Source organism: Gouania willdenowi, chromosome 17 (assembly GCF_900634775.1).
Source record: "Gouania willdenowi chromosome 17, fGouWil2.1, whole genome shotgun sequence".
NCBI classification, from domain to species: domain Eukaryota; kingdom Metazoa; phylum Chordata; class Actinopteri; order Blenniiformes; family Gobiesocidae; genus Gouania; species Gouania willdenowi.
The window spans coordinates 24,227,694-24,253,124 of record NC_041060.1 but is presented as its reverse complement, the minus strand read 5'-3'; the positions used below and the strand labels follow the sequence as shown (position 1 = coordinate 24,253,124).

The window sequence follows — 25,431 nt, the reverse complement described above, 5'->3', positions numbered from 1 at the left end:
TGTGATGAACTCTTAATAAATATATTCCAATAAACATTTTGTTAATCAATCAGTAAATGGTTTCTAATTGTCATAATTATCCCAACAAATCTCTGTGAAGGGTTAAAATCTGACTTTGCCATAGCAACAGATAAGGTTATGTTCCCTTTTAATGTGAGTATAGGTTAGCTTTGAACACATCAAAGCCCCTCCTTAGCAAATATAAACAGAGGCTGTGAGCACTCTTTCTTGGAGCCCACCTGTGGGAGTTATGGAATTTTCACTTTGATGTATCAGATTGTTTTGGAAAGAATCTCAGCGCTAAACTAATGTCTACAGATCAAATGTATTGAAATGGGATAAAAGCTATTAAAAAAGAAAACCTGCTTTGAATCTTCTTACTAAAACGTAAGACATTTTTGCCAAATTCAGCTTTAAAAATGCCTCTAAATGTGAGGTTTGACTCGTAATCGCAGGTGTTTTTAAATGTATTAATTTAGTTTCTATTTCTAAAGATGATCTCATCTCTGGCTGCAGGTTGCTCTGTTCATGTGATATTGCTAATAAAATCAGACTGAAACAGTGTTTTCAGAGTATTTATTAGTTCCAAGGTCATCTGGCGTTATAAAAAGGATGAATTGAGAGTGATATGAAATACAAGGTTCTTCAGAGAAATCCATCAAATCAACAAACACGCTGACAGACCACCTGAGCTGTCAAAATCTGTAAACCATTTGAGAGGATAATTTAACTTTTTAGTTTAAACTTTTATTTTCACTGTCATTTGCTGATTTGAAAAAACGCACGCCTCCCAGCTGTTTAATCTGATGTTTTGTTGTGTTTAATAAAGAAACGTTTCTAGTCATGAAGTCGAACAAATAGGTGGGTGTTAAAAAATAAATAAATAAATAAAAATTAACAATTGATGGGCAATTATTAAAAAAAACCTGCATTGCAAATCCTTCTGTGTCCACTGGGAGTCGCACTGATTGATTAAAGGTAATACATTTTTATTTTTTTTTATTATTTGTAACGCACTTTTTATTCAAGGAATCGCAGAGTGCTACAAGTAAACACACATTTAAAAACATTAACAATTAAAAGCCTTCTTAAAAAGGTATGTTCGATTTAGCTTTAAAAACCGACCTAAACGGGTGGCAGCAAAACACCTTTGATGCACCCGAAGTTTTGTATTTGATCATTTTTTAAGTGAACTCCAACGTCCCCTCATCACCCCAAATATCAACCTGGAGAAAAAATGGACGTCGACTGTCAGAATCAGAATTCCTTTATTAATCCCAGGGGGAAATTGCTTTTGTTACAGCCACTTAAAGTATCACAAATAAAATAACGTTTAACAAAGACAAAAGAAAGAATAAACGTTAAATAAGTGTATAAGTATGTAAATGACTAGTATAGAGTTTCTCAAGTGATTTTTATTGCTGGTATTCAAGGACCCCCAACAACTTTGACTCTGTCCTTATACTTGTATAGTGAGATCACTAACAGTCAGTGTGTGGGCTTCAGTCCACAGGTGTATCTTCTGCTGGCTGGTCTTCATTTGATAAGCAACTTTCATGGTGCTGGTGCAATCCACAGTTCCTCCTCATAACCAACTGTCCAGACCTGGACCACATTATGTGCCATGTATTATAATTGTCCATGTAAGTATTTAGTACCATAGCATAAGTCTCCTCTAAATGATCCTAAGCTGGTTATATATACAGCCAAATATGTTATATTTATTGAACCTTAGCACATGCAATTAGACACCATGTTCTCACACCAAGAGTAATCAACTTATTTATTCACAGAGGTGAAGGGAAATCTATATGTGCTTAGTTTGTTTACAGTGAGTTTTAGTGCAAAAGAGTTTGATTCACTGCAAATATATATATTGCTCATGAACTACCATGTATGTATAGCGTCGCCTTGTTCCCTAACAGATCACATTTTATTTACAGTACCTCTGCCAAGAAGGGTATGTTTTTGTAGGAATTCATTTGTTTGTCTGGGAAAAGTCTAATTAAAAAACAAATGGACAAATTTTGATGAAATTTTCAGAAAACACCCAAAATGGGATAAGAAGTGATTACATTTTAAAGGGGATCAGGATCAATACACTGATTCTGGATCAGTTTTAAATAATTACTGATTTCCTATGTTCTACAGCATCTCCTGCTGGTGACTTTGAGCCTTTAAAGTGTAAATGATAATGTACCAGGATCGGGATCATTGATCCATCATCCAGATAACTGTGAGTATATCTGGCATGGAGGATATTTGGGGCTTGCGAATGTGTGCGCTCTTGAGTTCTCCTTGGTTTCTGGGTAGTTAGTTGTTGGTTGGCCAGGTATGATAGTAGTTTTATATAATTTCATACTGGTTTTGAGCAGGTTTAATGTTGGTTTCTAACCTTGTTCTCTATCAGCCCCAACTTTAGTTAGTGTACTTTGATGTGCAACTTGATTTAATCCTTAAGTAAAACTCATCAATAGTCAGTAACAAATACCTGTTGTTAATATGGAAACTGTAAAACACTCAGAGCACTTAGTTTACTACAGAAAATATGATACATTTTGAAGAAGAAAAAAAAAAGTCAATAAATAGGAACATTTTGAGTCCTTTAACCTATTGTTATTGAAAAAGGAGGGAAATATGGATTTGTCATTATTTATAGGTAATATTGTTAAAGTGAGGTTAATGTGACCTGAAAGGAGTTTGAAGCTGTTGATCTAAAGTGAGAATTAGCTTTGATTTCTAAAAACGACAGCAATAAAATTCCATCCTGAACCACAAACACATGACAATATCTACACTACCCTGGAACAAACGTGTCATAGGTCAGCGCCCAGCGTGATGATCTCATTCAGCAGGAAGTCAATGTCCTCTGGCTGAGTGGCAGGATTGGAAAACACGCAGCGGAAAAAATTCACCTTGTCTCCAAACGGCTGGTAACCAATCAGAACGGAGCCTTTCTCCATCATCCTGCCTTTGATCTGAGGTGCGACCTGTTCACAAATAAACAACAGGGTAATGTGAGAGGAACTCACATGCACTGTGGAAATACAGGTTCTCAACTCCAGGGTCGCAATCCTAATTTAGCTGCGTCACATGAATTCACCATTAACAAAAAGGTGAAAGAGGGAAAAGCATTGTGCTTTCATTTTGAAGGAATATAATCTATACTATAATGCAAGAAAGGTTGACGTGTGTTTGAGGAGCGAACATCTCCCCGATGCAAGATCTGTTCGTCCTGAAACTTTGTCAACGGCTTCCAAATACATTATTTATTATTCATTATTTCGCCCGGACGGCACATTCATGTTCATCCAGAAATTAAACCTATTTCAGATTTTGATCTCAGTGTGAGGGGGCGTTAACGCACCATCTATATCTGTTCCACTGCACAGCTTCGCTCCGGTGAGTTCCAGAGCCAATCACAGTGGCGAGCTAGAGTCACGTGTGCGGCCAGAGCTCAGATCTCAAAACACGCCCTCACCACACATAAAGTATTTATAATAAAAATTACAAAAAGTACACAAAACAACAAAAATTCACAAAAATATACAAAAAGGCTAAAAAAACAAAACACAAAATGACTCCAAAAAACATATATTACAGGAAAATACACCAAACAATAAAATATGAAAATGACTCAAAATACACAAAACGAAATATTTATGTTAAAAAAAATACACAAAATGACAACAGAAATGCACAAAACTACACCAAAAAAGATACAAAATTACACAAAATGACTCCAGGATCACACTACAATGGCAACAAAAAACAATAATTATACAAAAAATGCACAGAAAGACAACAGAAAGATACAAAAATACACATGACTCAAAAAAACATATATTACAGAAAAATACACCAAACAAAAAAAATGCATAAATGAGTTTTAAAAAAAAAAAACACATTTATCGTGTACATGTCCCATAGAATTAAACCAGGCAAATCGCACATGCTATTTTACTTTACACCCGCAAATAAACCCTGTTATAACACTACATAGTATGAACCTCTTTGTACGTCCAACCTTCAAACACATACTCATTTGGCCATAATTGACAACTCTACTTAAGCTCCTCCCACTATATGAATACATACTTCCAGTGGGCATGTACTAGTTACTTTAATTTGGAACATTATAATAATTACAATAATAGTAATGATTCAATTGTATTCTAATTGGTGTGTGTGTGTGTGTGTGTGTGTTTTTCACCTCATGGAGGCGTCGGTCTCTGTCTGGCCCGGGCTGCAGAGCTCTCAGGCTGGGAGGAATGTACCAGAAACACACGTTACTGTGCTCCGGCTGTGTGAGATACATTAAAAACGCACACACACGCACACACACACACACACACACACAATCAGTCATATATTCTGCAGAATCCTTGTTTGCGTTTTTAACCATTCATTTGAAAACATATCCAAAATATCTTCATGTTTGTGTTAAGGATGATCCTTACAACATGTACATTAGCACCAAGAATGTGAAGTGCAAATACACAATAATTATCAGTCCAATAACGTATATTACTAGATAATGGCATATTTATGAATTATTTCATCAGTCCGATAAGACGATTTGAAACCATAAGTTGTCCACATAACAGATAGCCTCTCCTCACCATCCGTCACCGAAAAAGACGGCATCAAGATGAGGCCGTTTGGAAGATGAGAAGAAGACATTTTTCATCAGCTGCATATTAATGTGCCTTTATGGATAATTTGGTTCATGTTTATATGTTTAAACAGAAATCATATACTGTATTAGTAGAATATCTCGTTGTTTTTTTCTGACGGTCTGTGCAGCGGTCGTTTCATTTTCCTTCAAAATGCCTTCATTCTATATGGAAACTTGAAGGTGATTCTTTGCATTTCCTACTATTACAGATGGTACATGTGCTTTTTTGTATAATTTTGTTTCTTTTTTTTGTGTACTTTTAGTCATTTTGTGAATTCTACTTGTCATTTTTGGGGGGATTGCTTGTGTATTTAGTCTTTTGTTAGTAAATATGTGTATTTTTGCTTTAGTTTGGAGTCATTTAGGACTTTCCAGTCAACTTTCACAAAATGTTGAGAGTGTGGAAGCTTTTTATCAAACAGCTTTACGAGTTTGAAGATGATTGTTACTGCTGAGAGAGAGAATTATTATTGGTATTGTCAAATCACTCATTTTGTGCAGTGCAATTACCGTTGTGTCTCATATTTAATAGTGCAACCGGCTGTGGCAGCTACGATGCACAACAGAGCTCACAATCACAAATTCATACACGTCCAAAGTAACTTCAACACACATCCTTGTGTTATTATTAGTAATTAATGAAACAATTGTAAATAAAGTGTGTAGAAAAACTATTTAAAACCTAAAGAAAGAATGTAAAGACTACACCGGAATCGGTACTTGGCTTTACAAAGGGATGAACATGGCTGCTCCCAATTGTATTTTAAGCTTTAATATCTTAAAGTACTTCAAATGGTCGAAATGGTCGCATGTTTTATTTATTGGTAATAGATTAAACTCATTTTATGGTCTATACATACAGGTCCCCTTTAGGAACTGCATGTATTTTTGTGAACTATGCTGTAAACAGTGTAGAGACGGCAAACAAAGAGTCTCACTTTGTGTTTGAAGACCAACTGGAAATCACTGTTCCTCTTCAGCTGGTCGTACAGATATTCTGCATTCTCCAGACATTTGTTGACCTGAGATCCAAAACCGTCGGAGCCCTGAGCGAGACACGGATACACAAACACGTCGACTCTGAACCACGATACTGCAAAATATGACTCAAACATACAAATTGATGACAGAAATACAGAAAATGACCAAAAGATATGCCAAACCTCAACAAAAACAGACAAAAATGCCAAAAACACAAACAGAAACCCTTTGTCATGTATTATGTATTGTCAGACAAGTCATTATTTAAGAAAAATAAGAAAAGAAGTAGCTTGAGCCTGAATATCAGTAATGAGTCTTATATCTGAAACATGTCCGTTAACCTCATATGACTCATGTCTTTTGTCATTAATGTGGCAGTAATGATGAATAAAGGTCACAGTCAGAGGCCAATAGTACCTTTGCCTTCCACATGAGCCACAGCTTGAAGACGTCGACGTGACGTCCGCACTGGATGCTTTTATCTCCAGTGTCGTAGTTCACGTCGTACGGTTTGTCCGTCTGGAAAAGATATTCTGCTCCCAGTTTGTTACACTCCTGTAGGAGACCCTGAGGAAAGCCAACAGCAGAGGTTCACACTTCAACGTGTAGATGTTAGATTTGATCCTGTGATAAGGTTCACACATTGGAAACCTGAGGGACTAAAACCAGCTTTCTGCAGAGGGAGGAGAGGATTTCTCACCGGTTTCTTAACCAGGATGACGGAGCACTGCAGAGGAACGCACATCATTTTGTGTGGATTCCAGGTCACAGAACAGGCTCTGGAATCATCAGCAGGCACAATGTCAGTTTCATAGAATTTAACACAAACTGAGATCATTTGAAAAAAAAAAAAACATTTAGGTTTAAAACACACTGAGATTGTTCTCACTGTGAGGTGCATCCTTTTTTTTTTTAATAACTCTCATTAGCATAAAAAATACTTTTCAGAAAAATCCTTTATCTGGTGCTGTGCGGTATTTTCATTTTCTAGAATCAGAATCACAAATGTTTTCATGGCCAAGTACAGTTTTTAGGACAGTACAAGGAATGTGACTTGGTAGTCGGGGCGCGAAACAAAAAAAAAAGAAAACAAAGAACAACGAAACAAGTCAGCAAAACAAAAAACAAAGAAACAACCCAGCAACAATAATAATAATAATGATAAATATCAATATATTATTTATCTCCTTTTAGACAAATTTGCTTTCTGTGTTGCTTGGTTGATTTGAATATTATTTTTCTGCATATTTTATGTAACTATGTTGTGTAAGTCTTGATGTAGGGGGACCCTGAGAGCCAAAAAGAGCCCATCAAATTAAAATTATTGTCTCTATTATTAATAGTCTGCAAATTATAGAATATGCCGACTGAGAAGAAGAGCTACAGGCTCCATCGCTCTCACTGATGGCCCAAAGGTTTACAATAATTATATATATATATATAAATATCATCATTGTATGAGGTAGGCAGTAGCGTGAAGGGTCTGGCCCAAGGACCCACACTGGCAGACGGTATATTGCTCATTTTCCCCAGCGGGGATTAGAACCGGGGACCTCCGGCGTGCAAGCCAGGTGACTTACTTATAGGAATTCACAACCCACTTACCACAAATATATACATAAGTTGTTGTAAAATGGAAAAGTTTGTTGGTTTTTCTAGGAAGCTTAAAACACATGAATGATATCATAATAAAGAGATTTGGAAAAAGAAAACACGAGTGCCAAATACCTGTCTCCGACTTGTAGAAGTAAGCAGAACTGCCAGTGCATGTACAGTACATATTGCCTTCAAAACCACCTCAAGGTGCATTGCATAACGTTTCCCATAGCTGGCCAGGTATAGTATATAGGACAAAAACATTCCCTCCAGTTTCCCACACAGACAGTCCGTTTGAATGCTTCCAACAGTGGAGCTGCTTTGAATGAGACCTGTTGACACACGTACCGCTCGATGCCTTGTAGTTTCCTCCTGTGTCTGTCTGACATCAAAAGGCCTCCACCCCAGGCTGCCTGCAGGAAGATAGCCAACACAATGCGTTCACACCCAACTCCCAGAAAATAACATACACACAAGGTGCTTCATGTCACACAAAGCGCTAGGACAAGTGTTTGTTTCCTATGTGGGTTTGTCCACTGTAGATGAACGTAATGATCTTTAAATTAATGATGCTTTCACATTGAGTCACTGAGACAGCCCTAAGGGGGCTCAGAAATGACCTTAAACAACCTCTGGTTATGCCATTAAATCCTAATCTGGGAATCCTTGGGTATATAATCCACTATTGATTGAATACACCAATGACATCAACAATGCCTAATATTTACTGCATGCTCCTTTTAAAATAATATGATTATCAGAGGTGTAAAGAGTTCTGATATATCCTACTCAAGTAGAAGTGATTGAAATTGTACTCACGTACAAATACAAGTAAGTCATACTCAAGTACAAGTAAAAAGTATCTGAATTTAATAGTACTCAAAGTAAAAGTTATTAGTTACTTTCACCCCCCCATGTTTATTTTTGGTAATAAACCTTGCCACGGTTCCCTTGCATACAGTAAATATCTCGTGTAAAAATTTAAAAAGAAAAAACCAAATCAGTTGGAACTTGATTTATTTTCCACAAAGGCATCTGTATAAAATAAAAGGTTTGTCAAAATGTACAATTATAACACCAATGAATTCATTTCAAAATAAAATAAAAAAAAATCAGGCTCCAAGTATAGCTACATTTATGAACTCTAAAACAGAGAAAATAACCAGCATTCAATGTGATGCATTTGATTGTTGTCTGGTTATTTCATTTTTTTTAGTTTCAGTTTGTTGATTATTTCAAAACAAAAAAAATAATAATTGACTCAGTAACTGTTGGGTGTGGAAATGTAATGAATTACTTAACTTCTTTTAAACTGTACTTAAGTACAAGTAAAATGACTGATTTAGAAATATACTCAAAAAAGTACAAGTAAAAGCAACTAAATTACAGTAACGTGAGTACTGTACACCTCCGATGATTAGTCATTTTTATTTTACCATATAAATTAATTTCTAGATGGAGATTTATCGTAATGTTTGTCTCCGCTCGCGTTATTTAGTTTTAAAGTGCTGCCGAACTAAAAAAAAAAAATTGTTAAATTGCTCTGTAATGCATGACATAGATCAGGTGGTCAAAATGTTTTGGCTGCTCTGGCCTTACGTCCACGTGCATCCACAGCCGATGTGTGTGGCAGATGTCTGCAATGGCGGCGAGAGGGTCAAAGGCCCCGTACACGGTGGTGCCGGCTGTGGCGTTCACGTAGAAAGGAAGCAATCCCTGCAGAGACGACCGGATTTAATCAGAGAAACGGGAACATGCAGCACATGTCAGAGACAATCAGAGGGTGAAGGACAGGTTCATCAGATTAAAAGATCTCCACGATCAAAAGTCTGTGTTTGAACTCACTTTTGATTTGGCTGCTAGGATTGACGACTCCAACTCAGCAGGAATCATCTTCCCCCTTAACAATGAAGATAAAAAGTATGATTAGATGGACATAGAGTGCTGATTCAATACGCTATCAAAAAGAAAATGTAATAAAGATAACATAAAATACAAGGAGATGAGATGAGATATGATGGAATGGGAGGCGGTTGAAAACAACCACCCACAGCTCTTTTTTCAAATTGATATTTTGATTAAAAGTTTGTATGAGATAAGCTACAGAAAAAGACAACGAAAAGAGTCAAAATTGAAACAACAAACAAAACAGTTCTATAAGGTTTTTTTTAGATGGCACTATGAACTCAGTGTTATATCTACTAAGGTGAAACATAAACGGTTGTCATATATCCACAAATTTATTAAGATTGTCCATCATGCCATACTGTATAAAACCTTTCCCTTAATCAATACACCAATGTAGGAGGCCCCAGACATAACATGGAAAAAAATGAAACTGTGGCAGCGAAATACTAATTATTGTCATCTTATTGTCAAAAAGATTACACTAAATATGTATGCAGACGAGGTAGGATAACAACAATAATAATAATAATAATAATAATAATAATAATAATAATAATAATAATAATAATAATAATAATAATAATCTATCTATAAAGTAAGGGAGCTCTGTCTGTCTGTGTGTCTGTTCCTCAAATATCTCTGCGTATCAGGCTCAGATTGACCTGAGACTTTCAACATGGCTGCTGCTTGGTTCAAAGGTGTGCAACGTCAGATTTGTTAGGACTGCAACGATACCGTTCATAAATTATTTCAAAAAATTGTCCACCGTGCCAGCACAGTCACGTGCACACCAGAGCCAATCACTGGAGTGCTGGGATTGATGACATCATCACTGTGGAGTAGGACTGATGAGCCTTTGCTGGCTTTGATCACCTTAATTACCAGGTGGCTGTGGCACAATTGGCTGGGTTGCTCGCTTTGGGTGAAACGTGTGTGTGTGTGTGTGTGTGTGTGTGTGTGTGTGTGTGTGTGTGTGTGTGTGTGTGTGTGTGTGTGTGTGTGTGTGTGTGTGTGTGTGTGTGTGTGTGTGCGTCTAAAAGTGTTTCAGAGCACATTACTCCAGTTTTAAAGTCTTTACACTGGCTCCCAGTCAGCCTCAGAATAGACTTTAAAGTTCTGCTGCTGGTGTATAAATCTGTGAATGGGTTTGGTCCAGAATACATCAGTGACATGTTAGTCAGGTATGAACCCAGCAGGTCTCTCAGATCTATGGACACAGATCAGATAGTGGAGCCCAGAGTTCACAGTAAACATGGTGATGCTGCTTTTAGTTGTTATGCTGCAAAGAAGTGGAACAAACTGCCAGCGGAGCTGAAGTCAGCATCTAATGTGAACATTTTTAAATCAAAGTTAATGGCACTTTTTTTCTCTACTGCATATGATTGAGAGAGAGATTTTTTGTCATGTTGTTGATGTAATGATGATTTTACTGATTATTTTAATTGATTTTACTGATGATTTTAAATGTTCTTATTGATTTTACTGATGATTTTAAATGTTCTTATTGATTTTAAACAATTGAATGTTTTATCATGTAAAGCACATTGAGTTGCCTTGAGTATGAAATGCGCTATATAAATAAATTTGCCTTGCCTTGCCTTGCCTTGCCTTGCCTTGCCTTGCCTTGCCTTGCCTTGCCTTGCGTTGCCTTGCCTTAAGTGCGTCTCAAAGTGTTTCTCTAGTCATAACCTCATGCCGGTGCGCTGCTTTTTCCCAATGTGTTCATTTAAATAAATGAAAACACAATAGTTATCACTCTCACATTTCACAACAAACCTAAATGTCCCTGACGTCCTACCTTCAAACACAACATCATTTGGTCATCCATGAAAAAGCTACTTAACCTCCCACTTTTCTATAGCAATGCATACTTACTACGGGCACTGCACTAGCAATAATTCCAGGCAATTCCACAGTATTTTCGTACATTTCTGCTCAATGTGCAAAAATCGGCAACCATACTCCGAGCTTGTATTTTCCTGTATTTGGTTAAATGGTAAATTAACTTAATTTATATAGCGCTTTATTCCTACACTGAAGTAGTCCTAAAGCACTTTACATATCAACTCATTCACCCATTCACACTCACATTCACACACTATTCACGCGCTACTTAGGGTTTAGTGTCTTGCACTTCGACACATAGACAGGTATGGACTGGGATCGAACCCCCCAACCTCTCGATCAGAAGACAATCCCTCTACCACGATTGATTCAGACTAGTTGACTTGCTGATCCCCTATATCCCGGACCTATAGGGGGTCAGCTGACCATCAGTTTCATTAGGCTTTCTCTTGACACTTCCCTCTTTTAGACTTTGGTTTTGTTATCCTGAGGTGCTTAAGTATTTATAAGGCAAAACTGAAAAAATAGGTGAAATACATGGCTTCTCCATACAGTGCCCCACACAACTCCTTTTTGAAATATTTTCTCACGTTAAACCGAAACATGTTACATAATTCAACGTGAGACACAAACAAGCCTTTAGCCTGGGCTGCATTTCAAGCTAACAGGTGCGCAAACATGTCCTTTGTGGTGTGATCGGCTCACCTTTCATCACAAGTCACCACCATCACACTCTCACTGCCTAAACCCAGCACAGCCGCAGACTTCTTCACTGAATAGTGACTCTGAAAGAGAAGAAAAGGAGGAAAAACAGCCTTTGATGCGGCCTTTTTTTTATTGGGATGAAAAGAACAGCTGCTCTGTCTGCTCAACAGGTGAAAAGACATAGAAACAGGTGGAGGGTCAGTTTCGGAGGGTGAAACACAAAATAAATGTTCTCGTTCATTTAATGGGTGCCTGTCTATCTATAAATGCAAGGAACGTCTGTGTGTGTTCGTGCGTGTGGCGCATATCTCCCTGACGCAGTTTCTGATTGACCTGAAACTTTTTTAACAGCTTGCGCATAGGCCCAGGGTGTGCATCCATTATTTTGGACTTATTTGGTGATTATTTTTAAATCAATGCCGAATCAACGCGGCTTAGACCAGATGGGACATGAGTGGGGGCGTCTGAGCCGCACGTACACGTACACAGCCATGTGTGTTAACGCATTAACGTGTTAACACGTCTGCAGACGCTTTAATGTGCATACACATTAAAGTGTATGCACACATACGCCACACCTGTAGTGCACCTAACAAGCATTAATATATCAGTCACACGTAGACGCAGGTGTGACGTGAGTGAAGCTATAGCAGTCAGGTGACCCTCACTATCGATCACTGTCTACGTGACATGTAAACACTTGGAAAAAAATATTAGTACTGTACTGTAAGTGTGTGTGTATAACGGACCACCATTTAGTCCGGTTACAGTATGTGTCATTACACCCGTCCATAGAGTGGTGGTGACTGTAGTGTTGCGCTCTGAGTCAGATCGGTGATGTGACTGGACAGGATACAACACTCAACACATTTACAGACCTGCACGCCTGGACACCTAACAATTTTAGTGTTTACATGTCACGCAGACGGTGCTACATAGTGAAGGTCACCTGATCGCCATAGCTTCACTCACGCCACACTTGCCACTACACCGAACTACGTAAATTAGGTAATAGTGAAAGTTAGGCAGGCAGGTACGCGTGCGATAGACTGGTGCGCATGAAATTAGAAGCGATCCACCCCCCATAGGGCACTACTACTATAACGTACACAGCCGTGTGTGTGTGTGTGTGTGTGTGTCTAATTTGCATTAGGAATTAAATGTTTACAAGGTCAGTTTCAAGAGGATTTAACTTTTATTCTGAATAAAAGAGGAAATAAAGCTCCAATGTAAACCATCCATGAAAAAGCCACTTAACCTCCCACATTTCTATAGCAGGACATACTTCGTACCAGCACTGCACTAATACTAGTAATTTGTACTACATCAATGTCGTTTTATATAATTCTAATAAACAAAATCATTCATTCAAAAACACCTTATACCTGGTTTACAATGATACACACAGATTTATTGACATTTATTATTACTCGTGTACATTCATTTGTCAGGAGTGTGTGGTGTTCTTACGTGCTCTGACGTAAATAGAGCGAGCGGAGGCAAAGCTCCCATTCCTTTGGTCTTTACCTCGGGGCAGACACGGTATCTTGCAACGAGGATGCTGTACAGGTTGGATATGGTTCCTCCTTCAAGAAAACACGGAATTAGGGCTTTCAATTAACTGCTTTCAGCCCTCAAAAAACACGGATAAATCAAACTCCTCAAAGATTCAAATTGACAGGAAATCATGTCACTTAAAGAGCTACAGGTTACTCAAATGCAGCACCTGTCATGAAGTTAAAAATAAGGCATAAAGAAAGCAAAATCCCAGCTCTTTGATTGGCCAGGACAATTTGTTTCCAATAATTAATTTGGACCATATTTATTTCCTGTAAAATGTTATTGACTACACTTTTAAACCTGGACAGAAAATCAAAGATTCGGGACTCATTTTATGAATTAAATTAGTTTAATTATATCACTTTTGTGACACGATAAGTACATTAATTAAGTTCTTCTAACCACAGGATGAACCACATGCTTTGTAATTTCATGAATTCTGATGCATTTCCTACCCGGACAGAAGATCCCATCGCCCTCGTCCTCAGACCATCCCACAATACTCTGCATCTTCTTCAGTAAAACTTCCTCCATCAAAATGAAAACAGGAGACACTTCGTAGGTAAACCTAAAGATGAGACAACACAGGTGTGCCTTATTCCTTGATTGCCTTCTTCTACTACTTAAAGTTGATATCCAGAGTTTCTGAGAAATCTATGTTTTTGTATGATTCTTTTGAAATGCGAAAAAATACCTAACTAGTCTTTTATTATGGGCCAGTGGTCATTCATATACATTAGTGTATATAAGTCCCGCCTTCCTCCTATAGACCCCTATACAAATGCAATAAAGGGCTGACTTTGTCCAGTCAACTTCCTGGAGCGAGGCACTGTCAATCAAAGTGAATGGGCGTGCACCGTCACAACAACAAACAGGTATCACTGAGCAGCATAGCGTCATGGAGGAGCGCTCCGAAACTCCAGTTACCCATTACACGATTGCCAACGCATAAAGCTTCTACTAAAAAAACAAAAGAAAAGTCAGCGTACAAAGCATGTGCTATTAGCTGACTGATCTGTTTATTTAAATATTAGAAGTAACAGCCATAAACTTTCTCCATACTCTTCTTTGGTTGTCCAATCTTTCCTAAACTTTCCTCTTTTGCTTTTCCTTCCTTCATCCAACCTTCGACCCTCAGCCCTGACTCTCGTCTAGTGAGCAACATTTGCCTATGAACGGGTATGTTGGGCTCTTACATGTTGGTGTTTGCTGTGGACGTTAACCACTCTCCTGCCACGCCGATCACATCCAGACCTGAAGAGAGCTGGTTGAAGAAACGAGGATGTCCTGGAAGAGAACCATTTAGAAATACGTCAAGTAAGATTTTGTGTCTGACATAACTTTAATATAGTTAGACTAATCAAAAACACAATTTGTTGACATTCATAATGCATTCAGAGAAAATGCAAGTGAGAATTTTGTACCAGGATTGCTCTGACATTAACCTTGACTGCAAAATGGATTCTCCTGGTGCTCACAAACACCAGAATCCATCTTGTGCTGCTCCAGCCCTTACTGTAACTTCCGTGAGCAAACCAAGCCGGTTCGAACCGATCATGAGGCAGTGTTGTGGTTTAGGGAGGGATATCCGGGAAAGACGAAGGCAGAAGCGTTGAAGTAAAACTGGCGCATGCGCAGTTGCGGGGAGAGGAACTAGCTGGGCTACCGCTATTAGCATAGCGCCGAATCAAAATAGAAAAATGTTGATGCAAGAGGATGAATGTGTGAAAGCTGCTACAAACTCAGTTTTAGAAGAATCCAGCATTTCCAACAGCAACAGCTACAGGCGCTTTGTGCATTTTTGAACGGTAAAGACGTATGTTTTCACCAGCGGAGCCTTGTTGTTGTAGCCATAGCAGTGTCTCTGCCATGTGATTGGTTAAAAGAAATCATGGTGGACAGGCATTTTGCCCAATCATCTTCAAGCATTCTGTTCATGTCCCTCCCTGGTTCCGAAAGGATTTGCCTGACACGGACTCAGATCGATGTGGAGAACTCGAGTTAGGGGGAGGGCTACACATCAATCTGGCTCTTGTCAGGTTACTCTGACATAGCCTGGTGGAGGCTTCCTCTGAGCGAGAGAGAAAGAGAGAGCCCCGGGGTCGTGCTCACAGCCTCTATTTATGCCTCTGGTGAGGAGAACAAACTCTCCTGAATGTCACAGGCTTTCATCAGCAACCAATCAACTTTGAAGTAAGTGCCTTTGAAGTTTAGGTAACAGCTTCTCCTTAGCAGAGGTATAAATAGAGGCTGTGAGCATGTCCTTGGTGGTCTTTCAGTCAGGGAGTGCCTTACATCCAAGGGGCATCAAAATGAGCCTGTGGAACCCTGTGTTGGCATAGAAAGCCCTCCTTCCTTCTTGGGGTTATAGTCCACAGGACCTCTATAGCGGGGGTCTCGCCTCAGTGACGGGGTGCGAGCCTCAGGATGCAATTGGCATAAAAGGCTACAGAGAATACAACAAATGATCTTTACCCCTTGCTGTAAAAAAAATATCTGTAAAATAACAGAGATGCCTGTACTTTACTGTTATTTTTCAGTATTCATACTGTAAAAACTCAAGGTCTACATCAAATGTTTTAACTTTTACTGATTTTTAGAGCAACTCAAAGCAGCGCAAGTTGTTATTTTGACTGAAAAAGCTGCTAAATTATTTTGAATGCTTAAACTCCCATAGAACTCAACAGACTAAAGGGGCTAATCACATCACCAATGATGTCTTTTCAACATGGAGGCACACAGGGTAAAGTAGTCCCAGTTTTAAAAGTTAATAAAATGAATTTGGTGCAAAATAATGCATATTGTTAGGCATAGATCTTCTAATAAGGACATTTCAAAGGCTTTAGGTCACATTTGTAAAAACAGTGGAGGATCCCTTTAAGGGGAATTTTGTTTTTTAAGGACATGAAGCCCCATGAGAAACACTAGCTTCATACTTGACTTAAATCTTTCTGCAGGTGATCATAGGTCTGACCTGTGCTCACTCCGTACTTCAGTGTGTCTCTGCAGTCCACCAGGATCTGCTCCAGGGTCTCTGCATGTTCTGGGAGGTCCAAACTGAAACCCTCCAGACCATCTTTGAGTTGGTGAGGATGATGGAAGTCCAGCACCTTAGACAAACACAGTATTTTCCTTCAAAATAGTTTTTTACTGTTATCAAGCATCTCAATTTAAATTCAAGCAATCTAAAGTATCTTTAGTAAAAAAAAAATATGAATCTCTGTGCAAGCCACACTGGTCAGTACAACAGTCTGCAGGGCATCGACTGCACTTAAAGAGATCCTCTCCAGCTCGGAGCAGCTATTATAGCGGATTCTCACTGAATGTAGACATTTTGTACAGTCTAGTCTGTGCAGATACCTTGTATATGGGTGGGCGAGCGGGTTGAAATGTTACCTAAAACTAACAGTGGTGTGCGTGTGCTCATATCGACAAAACCATTTCCTGGTCAGCAGACCTGTAACACTGACTCAAGATGAAACATTTGGGAAACCATATAGGAAAGCTCCAGTTACTGAAGTTGATTGCTTATATTTATTAATACATCAAAGAAATGTAAAAATGTATACTGCGTGTATGTGCATGCACTGTTTACACATACTATCTGAAGCACAAAGTTACCAAAATCACTGAAACATTCTGAAACAATTCCAATGGGTGCCATCTTCCTTCTGCTGTATATTTTAAATAAATCAAAGAATAAACACTGAAATGTGGTCTACGGTTTGACTGGTAATCATGCTGTTGTGACAGGTTTCTGATGCATTGAGTAACACATTTCAACCGACCTAACTTATAGTGTCATTTTAAGACAAATATTTAACGAAGTGACTAGCCGTACGTAGACGTATGGACAACCCCCTGTGCTATTTGTACGTGGCCGATGACATTACCGGAAGTCATGTGACCATTTTGTACGAACAAAAAATTGCTGAACAAGCAATACAAGTACGAATTCATGGTGGCAAGAAATTCAAATCCACTTCAGAAGGTTAGTGTTAGGGTTAGGGTTAGGTAGTCCATAACGTAGTATAGGGTTAGGGTTAGTTAGTCCGTAACGTAGTATAGGGTTAGGGTTAGTTAGTCCGTAACGTAGTATAGGGTTAGGGTTAGTTAGTCCGTAACGTAGTATAGGGTTGGGGTTAGTTAGTCCGTAACGTAGTATAGGGTTGGGGTTAGTTAGTCCGTAACGTAGTATAGGGTTGGGGTTAGTTAGTCCGTAACGTAGTATAGGGTTAGGGTTAGTTAGTTCGTAACGTAGTTTAGGGTTAGGGTTTGTTAGTCCGTAACGTAGTTTAGGGTTAGTGTTAGGGTTAGTTAGTCCGTAACGTAGTTTAGGGTTAGTGTTAGGGTTTGTTAGTGCGTAATGTAGTTTAGGGTTAGTGTTAGTGTTAGTTAGTTCGTAACGTAGTTTAGGGTTAGGGTTTGTTAGTCCGTAACGTAGTTTAGGGTTAGTGTTAGGGTTATTTAGTCCGTAACGTAGTTTAGGGTTAGTGTTAGGGTTTGTTAGTGCGTAATGTAGTTTAGGGTTAGTGTTAGGGTTTGTTAGTCCGTAACGTAGTTTACGGTTAGGGTTTGTTAGTCCGTAACGTAGTTTAGGGTTAGTGTTAGGGTTAGTTAGTGCGTAATGTAGTTTAGGGTTAGTGTTAGGGTTAGTTAGTGCGTAATGTAGTTTAGGGTTAGGGTTAGTTAGTACGTAACGTAGTTTAGGGTTAGGGTTTGATTGTCTCTAACGTAGTTTAGGGTTAGTTAGTACGTAACATAGTTTAGGGTTAAGGTTAGTTAGTCCGTAACGTAGTTTAGGAATCTACGTATTAATAGTAAACAAAAGTACTGGCCAATGAGGGGCGCTACGTATGAATATCACAACAATTAATAACTACATAGCATGTTCGTACCGTACTTAAAGAATCTACGTATTACTAGCAAACAGAAGTACAAATACTTACACGTGACCTAAACTGGCCAATGAGGGGCGCTATGTACGGGTAGAATGTCGATTTATTGATACTTCTACGTGCGGATAGCCACTGCCAATATTTAAAGACTCCTTTAAGTCTTTGTTCTGAGCAGATAAATGTTTGACAAGTAACCATTTATAATGATAACCAGTTGAAGTAATACACTTAGGTAAATTGCGCTTACGGAACAACAAATGCTTCCAGCAAGTGGTTTGCAAAGTTCTCTGTTCAATTGTTGAAATCTTTACATGACAGAATAAAGATGTGTGTTTGTGTATTTCAGTCAAAATGCAGGAGAAGCAATTCATGGTGTTATGTGAAAGTTCTATACCTTGGAGTTTCTCTGGTTGGACTTGCAGATAAAACCCAGTAAGATGTTGAGAATCTCCTGCAGAAACCCTCTGGTCAGGTCTTCAGCTCCATCAGCAGGTAGCAGGTCTACACACACACACACACACACACACACACACACACACACACACACACACACACACACACACACACACACACACAGACACACACACGTTTTCTGTCTGTCCTCGTCCACTCTAACTAACCCCTGATGATCACCTGTGCTGTAGATCTTTCCAAAGTCTGCAGGTCTCTGTTTCCGCTCTCTGACAGCTGATGAGTCCTTCTGTCTGTCCCTCACCTCAGGCTCAGCGATGATCCTGTCTGTAAATAAAGCACAACCACCACAAATATTATTGATAAGGATTATTAAATTAAAAACTTTTGAAAAATGCATTAAAAAACGAAACATAATGAAAAAAATAATACAAAACGTATAATTTTCATTAAAAAGTTGGACCATTGCGTGTTATAGTTGCAATGATCAACACATTACCATAAACAAGAGCTATAAGTAAAAAACAGTTTAAAAAATTAATAAAACTGTAAAAGCATATAACCTAAAATTAGATTTTTGGTGATATAAACAAGTCATCCATCCATCCATTTTCAGACCCGCTTTTTCAGGGTTGCGGGGGTTTGCCGGTGCCTATGTCCGGCTCACACTCTGCGCTAGGCGGGGGTGCACCCTGGACAGGGAACCAGTCCATCACAGGGCAACACACCGACAGACAACCACTCACATGCAAACTCCACATAGAAAGGACCCAAGTGTCTACCCCAGAGCTGGAACCCAGGAGCTTCTTGCTGTGAGGTGAAGTGCTTAGCACTGACAGTGGTTCCCAAACTTCTTGTGCCCAAGGTACACCAAAGGTCAAGTAAAAATCTGAAGCCACACCTACTGTGCAAAATAGCCTTTATAACACGTGTTATCACTTGTATCATGTACAGTATCTGTAAATGTGCATAATTATTTACTAATGCGACAAAGACAACTATATTACTCGTGAAATATTATTAACAAACTATTAGAAGAAAAAAAATAGGTATAGAGTTAGGCCTCTCTATTTATGAAATGAGTGCATACAAAGTAGTAAATTAAAAAATCATAATTTTTGTGTAGTTGTATAGTACAATAAATTATGTATGGTTGTCACAAAATCCCACGGCACACCCGGACTTGAATGAATTTCCATCCATCCATTTTTAAACCTTAAAACAATAACAGATCAGCAAGTCGGTAAGTAAATAATATAATAATAACAAAGCCAATTCAAGCATAGTATCGTTAAGTGCAACAATAATGGTGTTCATTTGTTTTTGACTATTGATTGAAAACCAGTAAAACAGGAACCTTTGCTTTACTGTATGAAGTTGTCCTGGATTATTATTGTCAGTGCTATCAAGGTCATATGAAAGACATCAGTGGTCAGGAATCAATGTTACACATGTTTGCATATTATTCAAATACATAGAGTTCCATTAGTCTAGATGAGCTGCTATGAGTTCACTTTGATCATCATGGAGTCCACGCGCACGCACGCACACGCACGCACGCACACACACACACACACACACACACACACACACACACACACACACACACACACACACACACACACACACACACACACACACACACACACACACACACACACACACACACACACACACACACAGAGCTGAACAATAAAAGCTGAATTATAACTGTTCAAACAAACCCTGAAGGTAAAATGTGTCCTTTTAAATCAATGAAGTGTGACACTACACCAGACTCACGCTTTTTTCATTTAATCTGATTTTAGGCAACACGGAGGAGACAAATGTTATAAACTTAGTTTATTAATCACAGTTTTACAACATTTCAGTAAGATTCAACCTGTGTTCAGAAATTATTTCAGTTTCTGCTGAATAAGTTATTGTATTCTCTATAGAATAATAAATAACATGATAGTTTTATCATTATTATTATTTTTACATAACCATAAATAATATAATAAATGTTTTGTTATGTTACTTTTTTTTTTAGCATTTAATTGCATTATAATATTATTCCTCAACCTCTATATTAATATTTTTAACAATAGTTTTTAATTTTCTATATAACTTTCCTTAAAATATTATACTGGGACCGTATCTAGTTGTGGTGCTTTTTTTAATTTTACGTGCCTATTTCCCATTAATATTGTACTGGTGGCCAGTGAGCCACCTATCTGTCTGGTTGAGATAGTTGGTGAGTATGTCTGATGATATAAGTGTGATCTGTTTTGTTACAAATTTTTGTTTACTTAAATCCATTAGATTTGATTAACATAATCAAATCTCACTGATCTAATTAAACATAACTTATAAGTTCATTAAATCTAATTGATCTAAGTCACGTCGATAAGTTTGCATGTTATTTAAGTAAAGCTAACTTGATTTTTTCCACAGTGTAGTTTAGACCTGTGTTTGTGATGTATTTTCTGAGTTCCATCGTCTTCTGAATGAGATGTTTGTTGTTCAAATATGTAAAATCGATCAAATAAAAAAAAAAAAAAAACTGTTTAAATTACAATGCTATTTTGCCGACGCTTTTATCCAAAGTGACATACAACACAATTAGTCAGGATTACTGCAAGATACTTGCTCATCACCCTACAGTGATGGCCCAGGCTGGATTTAAACTACTGACCCTCTGATTACAAGCCCGATTCTTTAACCGTTATGCAACCACCGCCACATTATTCATATAAAAAAAAGCTGAGGAAGAAAATAAGTTTCGTGTCCATTCAGAAATATTCCCAGAATTCCTGACAAACCTTGAACACAATACTATGTGGGATGCACAAGTTCTACGTTGTTTAAGTCAATAAAAAATCATATTTTTTTTATACATGTGTACATACATAACCATTGCTTTCCAAAGTTACTCAATGTTGATATATGATGTGAATAATTGACAGGTACCGATCATGTTGAGAAATCTCCCCAGAAAATTATGCAAACTGGAGTCATAAAGCGTTAGTTTATGTAGGTATTTTACTAGAGAAGGGACGATACATTGAGGTTACGATACAAACAATACGATAGACGATAATGGGAATAACAACATAACACTTCGTTTTTGGGAAAGAAAAAAGTAGGGATGTGAATCTTTGGATGTCACATGATTCGATTCGATTCCGATTCTGAGGTTCGCGATTCGGTTCAAAATCGATTCTCATTTCAAACAATTCTCGATTCAAAAATTGATACAATGCATAGTGTGTTAAGGCAAATTATGGCAGCAAAACAATAGAGTTTGCATAAGAGAATTTTAAATAAACTGATTCCACTGATGTAATCACACAAAGGCAAACTTAAGACAAAAGGTAGCATTTATTAATGCTAAACATTACTTACTGTACAAGAAATAACTTGCATAAATAAAATTGCCTACATAAAAGCTTAGACTGGCTGCATTTTAAACTCTACACAAATAACACACATTGGTGTTTTGTGTGATTATTAAAAAAAAAAAAAAAAAAAAAATAAAAAGAAAAAATTAGTAAGTCTCAATTCTCAGTGACTACAAGAATACAGTGTATACAAAAAATATAGCTTCTGTTTATAAATAAAATTGCCTACATAAAAGCTTAGGCTGGCTGCTTTTTTCTCTCATAAAAAGTGCTTATTTCAAAATACACAACAATGAAACTGGTGTTTTCTTTATATTTCAAAAATGAAATTGTACAAATTACACTGCAAACGTTAACTGCTATTTTGTGTGATTTCTCAACAAATCACATAACAAGGGTGGACACATGTAGGGCTTGGTGTGTAGGATTACACTGTCCATAATTGTCCATGTGGGATTACTGTCCATCAGAAAAAGCAGCTGATCTACGTGTTCTGGACTGAGATTGCTTCTCTGTGCTGTCATAATATCTCCAGCGGTGGAGATTAAATACTCTTTCTGCTGTAACACTAGTACCAGGGATACATAGGTAGTGTTTAGCTCATTTGGCTAGTAGAAGGAAAGTTGTGTCATGGTTCCTCCACCAATGAAGGGGGTCTTCTGAGAGAGTCAGTGGCTTTCATCCTGTACTTTGCCTGTTTTTTGTTGTTGTCTTTGTTTTGTGTTTCTACTTGCATTGTTTGACTTACAATTTAAAAAATAAATCAATAATTTTTTTTTAAAAAACTATATATATAAATATTTTTTTTTTAATAATTTTTTTTTTTTTTTTGAAGTTTATGAATTGATTCAGAATTGAGGATGATTAGAATCGCGATTCTTATGTGAATCAATTTTTTCCCCCCACCCCTAGAAAAAAGGCAAATAAATTGCATTTTAAAGATTAACCATGCTTCATTTTAGCCTAATTTAGAGATAATAGTAGATCATGTTTTGTTTTTGTTTTTTTTGTATCTGTTTTAGTGCTAACACTGAACTTAAAAATGGAGGAAAACATTTTATAAAAACATTGATTTCACATGATTAATACAGCTGATAGTAAAAAAAATATAGCTATTATGATTATATATTGTCCTTAATGGTTCTTACCTGGCAGCTTAAGGAAATCCATGTTATTCTAAACCCAGAGGTCCAGGTTTTAGTTTCAGTCCAACTCTTCTGTACAGATGAAAGAATCTCACACACATGCAAACACACACAGACTGAATAGGAAAAGAAGGTAAAACAAGCATTATGTCAGCTCAGAAATATGCCGTGAGTGTGTTTAATAGGCGAGCTGTTTGCAGAGTGACAGGTAAAGGAGGTGTGGTCTGTCAGCACACTCACTGCACAGCAGCTGTGTGTGTATTCACTAGGACAGGGGTCTGCAACCTGCGGCTCTGGAGCCTCATGTGGCTCTTTGACTCTTTTGCAATGGCTCCCTATAGCTTTAAAAAAAAAAAAAAAACCTATTGAAATAAAGAGTTGTTATTTTCCTACAGAGGCTATTATTGATTAATGACAAATAAAATCAAGATATAACAATTTGTTAACCTAAAAATAAATCACATTGTGCAATGATTCAGCACCTTCCTACTTCACTTCCTGCAACATCTACAGACCATCAACTTTCCTGCACCTGTGGATAACCTTAAGTTTTAAATCCCTGGTAAATAACTAAACCAACAAAAACAATATTCTGGAAGAAAATAGAGATTTTAATTGTGTGGGAACAGATTTATTTAACCACCAATGTGCAGGTTAAATATGCATGTTTTATGTGTGGCAAGAAATGAGAAATTAGCATGTGTTGATCACATGATCATGTGTTATCAAACTTCAAGTTACTTTTTGTGGCCCTTTAAATACATGAACTAAAAATAATCTTCTTTATATGACATTGTGTTCATGTAAACTGAGATGTGTAAGAATTTGAAGATGCAAGATACTGTTTAGTTGTTATTTCTTGATGTTAATTTATTTCATTTTATTTTAATCTGTTTTTAAGTTGCCATTTACATGATCAATATAAATCAAATCATGAAATCAAACATTAGTCTATGTCATTTTAACTGTATAGAATTTCATTCACTGTATTGTCTTCATTTTTTCCGGCTCCAGGAGGACTTTAATCCAGGTGAGATGAGGCAAAATGGCTCCTTTGAGAGAAAAGGTTGCAGATCCCTGCACTAGGAGGTCTGCGGCCCACCAACAGCCCATCTTTAACTCTGCATGGGCCCTCATCTTTGAAAGAGGACAGGTAGAAAAATATGGGAAAACAACAACTTTTAGAACAGGAATAAATGAACTGTCGGAAAAAGACAGATAAATGAGAAAATATTTTATAAATATTTTGTGTCTCGTAAAACAATATCTCAATTTGAATTTTATAAATAATCACTAAACCAAATTTCCCTTTCTATATCTAATAACTATGGGTTGGCTAACTATGGGATGACGCTGATTGTAAAACCACTATTTTTTTAGTTACTTTTGACCAGGCTTACAGCAATAATTGTGAAATTTGTGATCTTTTTTTTTTTCATAAAACCATGTCAATGTTAAATCTAAATGTTAAATCTTAATCTAAATGTTCAATGTATATCTTAAATGTTAAATGTAAATCTAAATGTCAAATCTAAGTGTTAAATTTTAATTCTAAATCTAAATGTCACAGTGAAACTTAATATTTATATTAAATATATTTATATTTATATTTATATGCAAATTCACCATTTAGAGTTATAATTTAACATTTACATTTAGATTTAACATTTACATTTACAATGTATATTTAAATTCAACATTTATGATTAAATGTAATATTTAGATTTAACATTTAGATTTAGATTTAACATTGACATCATATTTTTAAGAGGAAAAAAAAGTATCACAAATTTCACAAATATTGCTGTAGATCTGGTCAAAAGTAACAGTAAAAAAAATCACACATTTTTTTAGAAAATGGTTTGTTGCTAAATGTTGCAAAAGTTGCTGTTTATTTTAGCATGCACAGCTTTACAATCTGCGCCCCATAGATAACACCTGCATGTTTTATCAAACGGATATTGAAACTAAAGAACATGTCTTTTTATCCTGTACTGTGGTGAAGAGGTTTTGGAAAAGAGTTCATGATTGGCTGCTCATTGATCTAAAAAATGTATTGAAGTCTTGAAAACATTACAAAACAGAAGCGCTATAAGACTCTCCAAAGTTCTAATGTTCTATGTTGAATAACCCCTGTAAAAATGTTATTTTTTTGTGTGTTTTGTCCCCGAGACCCTGAAAAAACAGGAACAAGCGGGTCTGAAAATGGATGGATGGATGTGTGTTTTGTTTTGTTTTATTTTGCTGCTTGGATATGTGGATTGGATTTTCATTATTGATGCTATTGAGGTAGATTTTTGTCTTTATGTTTCAATCAAAAA

General features: G+C 37.1%; 1 protein-coding gene across 1 annotated transcript; it reads right to left on the bottom strand.

Annotated features, from left to right (window-relative positions):
• Nucleotides 1-1,284: 1,284 nt before the first annotated feature.
• gad3 (glutamate decarboxylase 3) lies at nucleotides 1,285-23,294 on the bottom strand. Its single transcript, XM_028472582.1, has 16 exons — nucleotides 23,114-23,294; nucleotides 18,805-18,909; nucleotides 18,566-18,672; nucleotides 16,248-16,383; nucleotides 14,470-14,560; nucleotides 13,729-13,841; nucleotides 13,184-13,299; nucleotides 11,714-11,793; nucleotides 9,101-9,155; nucleotides 8,855-8,971; nucleotides 7,604-7,668; nucleotides 6,360-6,438; nucleotides 6,077-6,226; nucleotides 5,617-5,724; nucleotides 4,214-4,303; nucleotides 1,285-2,990 (listed from the first exon to the last, which is right to left on the bottom strand). Exons 1-16 carry the CDS (start codon nucleotides 23,133-23,135, stop codon nucleotides 2,817-2,819), a joined length of 1,608 nt encoding a protein of 535 aa, XP_028328383.1. The 5' UTR covers nucleotides 23,136-23,294; the 3' UTR covers nucleotides 1,285-2,816.
• Nucleotides 23,295-25,431: the final 2,137 nt, after the last annotated feature.

Bases quoted from the DNA above. Each gene is read 5' to 3' on its own strand.
- gad3 (XM_028472582.1), bottom strand. From the start codon at position 23,135: ATGGATTTCCTTAAGCTGCCAG. The intron at 13,842-14,469 runs GTAAGAGCCCAA...TCTCATCTTTAG, and splicing joins TCCACAGCAAACACCAACAT to GTTTACCTACGAAGTGTCTC. The intron at 6,227-6,359 runs GTGAGAAATCCT...GGCTTTCCTCAG, and splicing joins TCATCCTGGTTAAGAAACCG to GGTCTCCTACAGGAGTGTAA.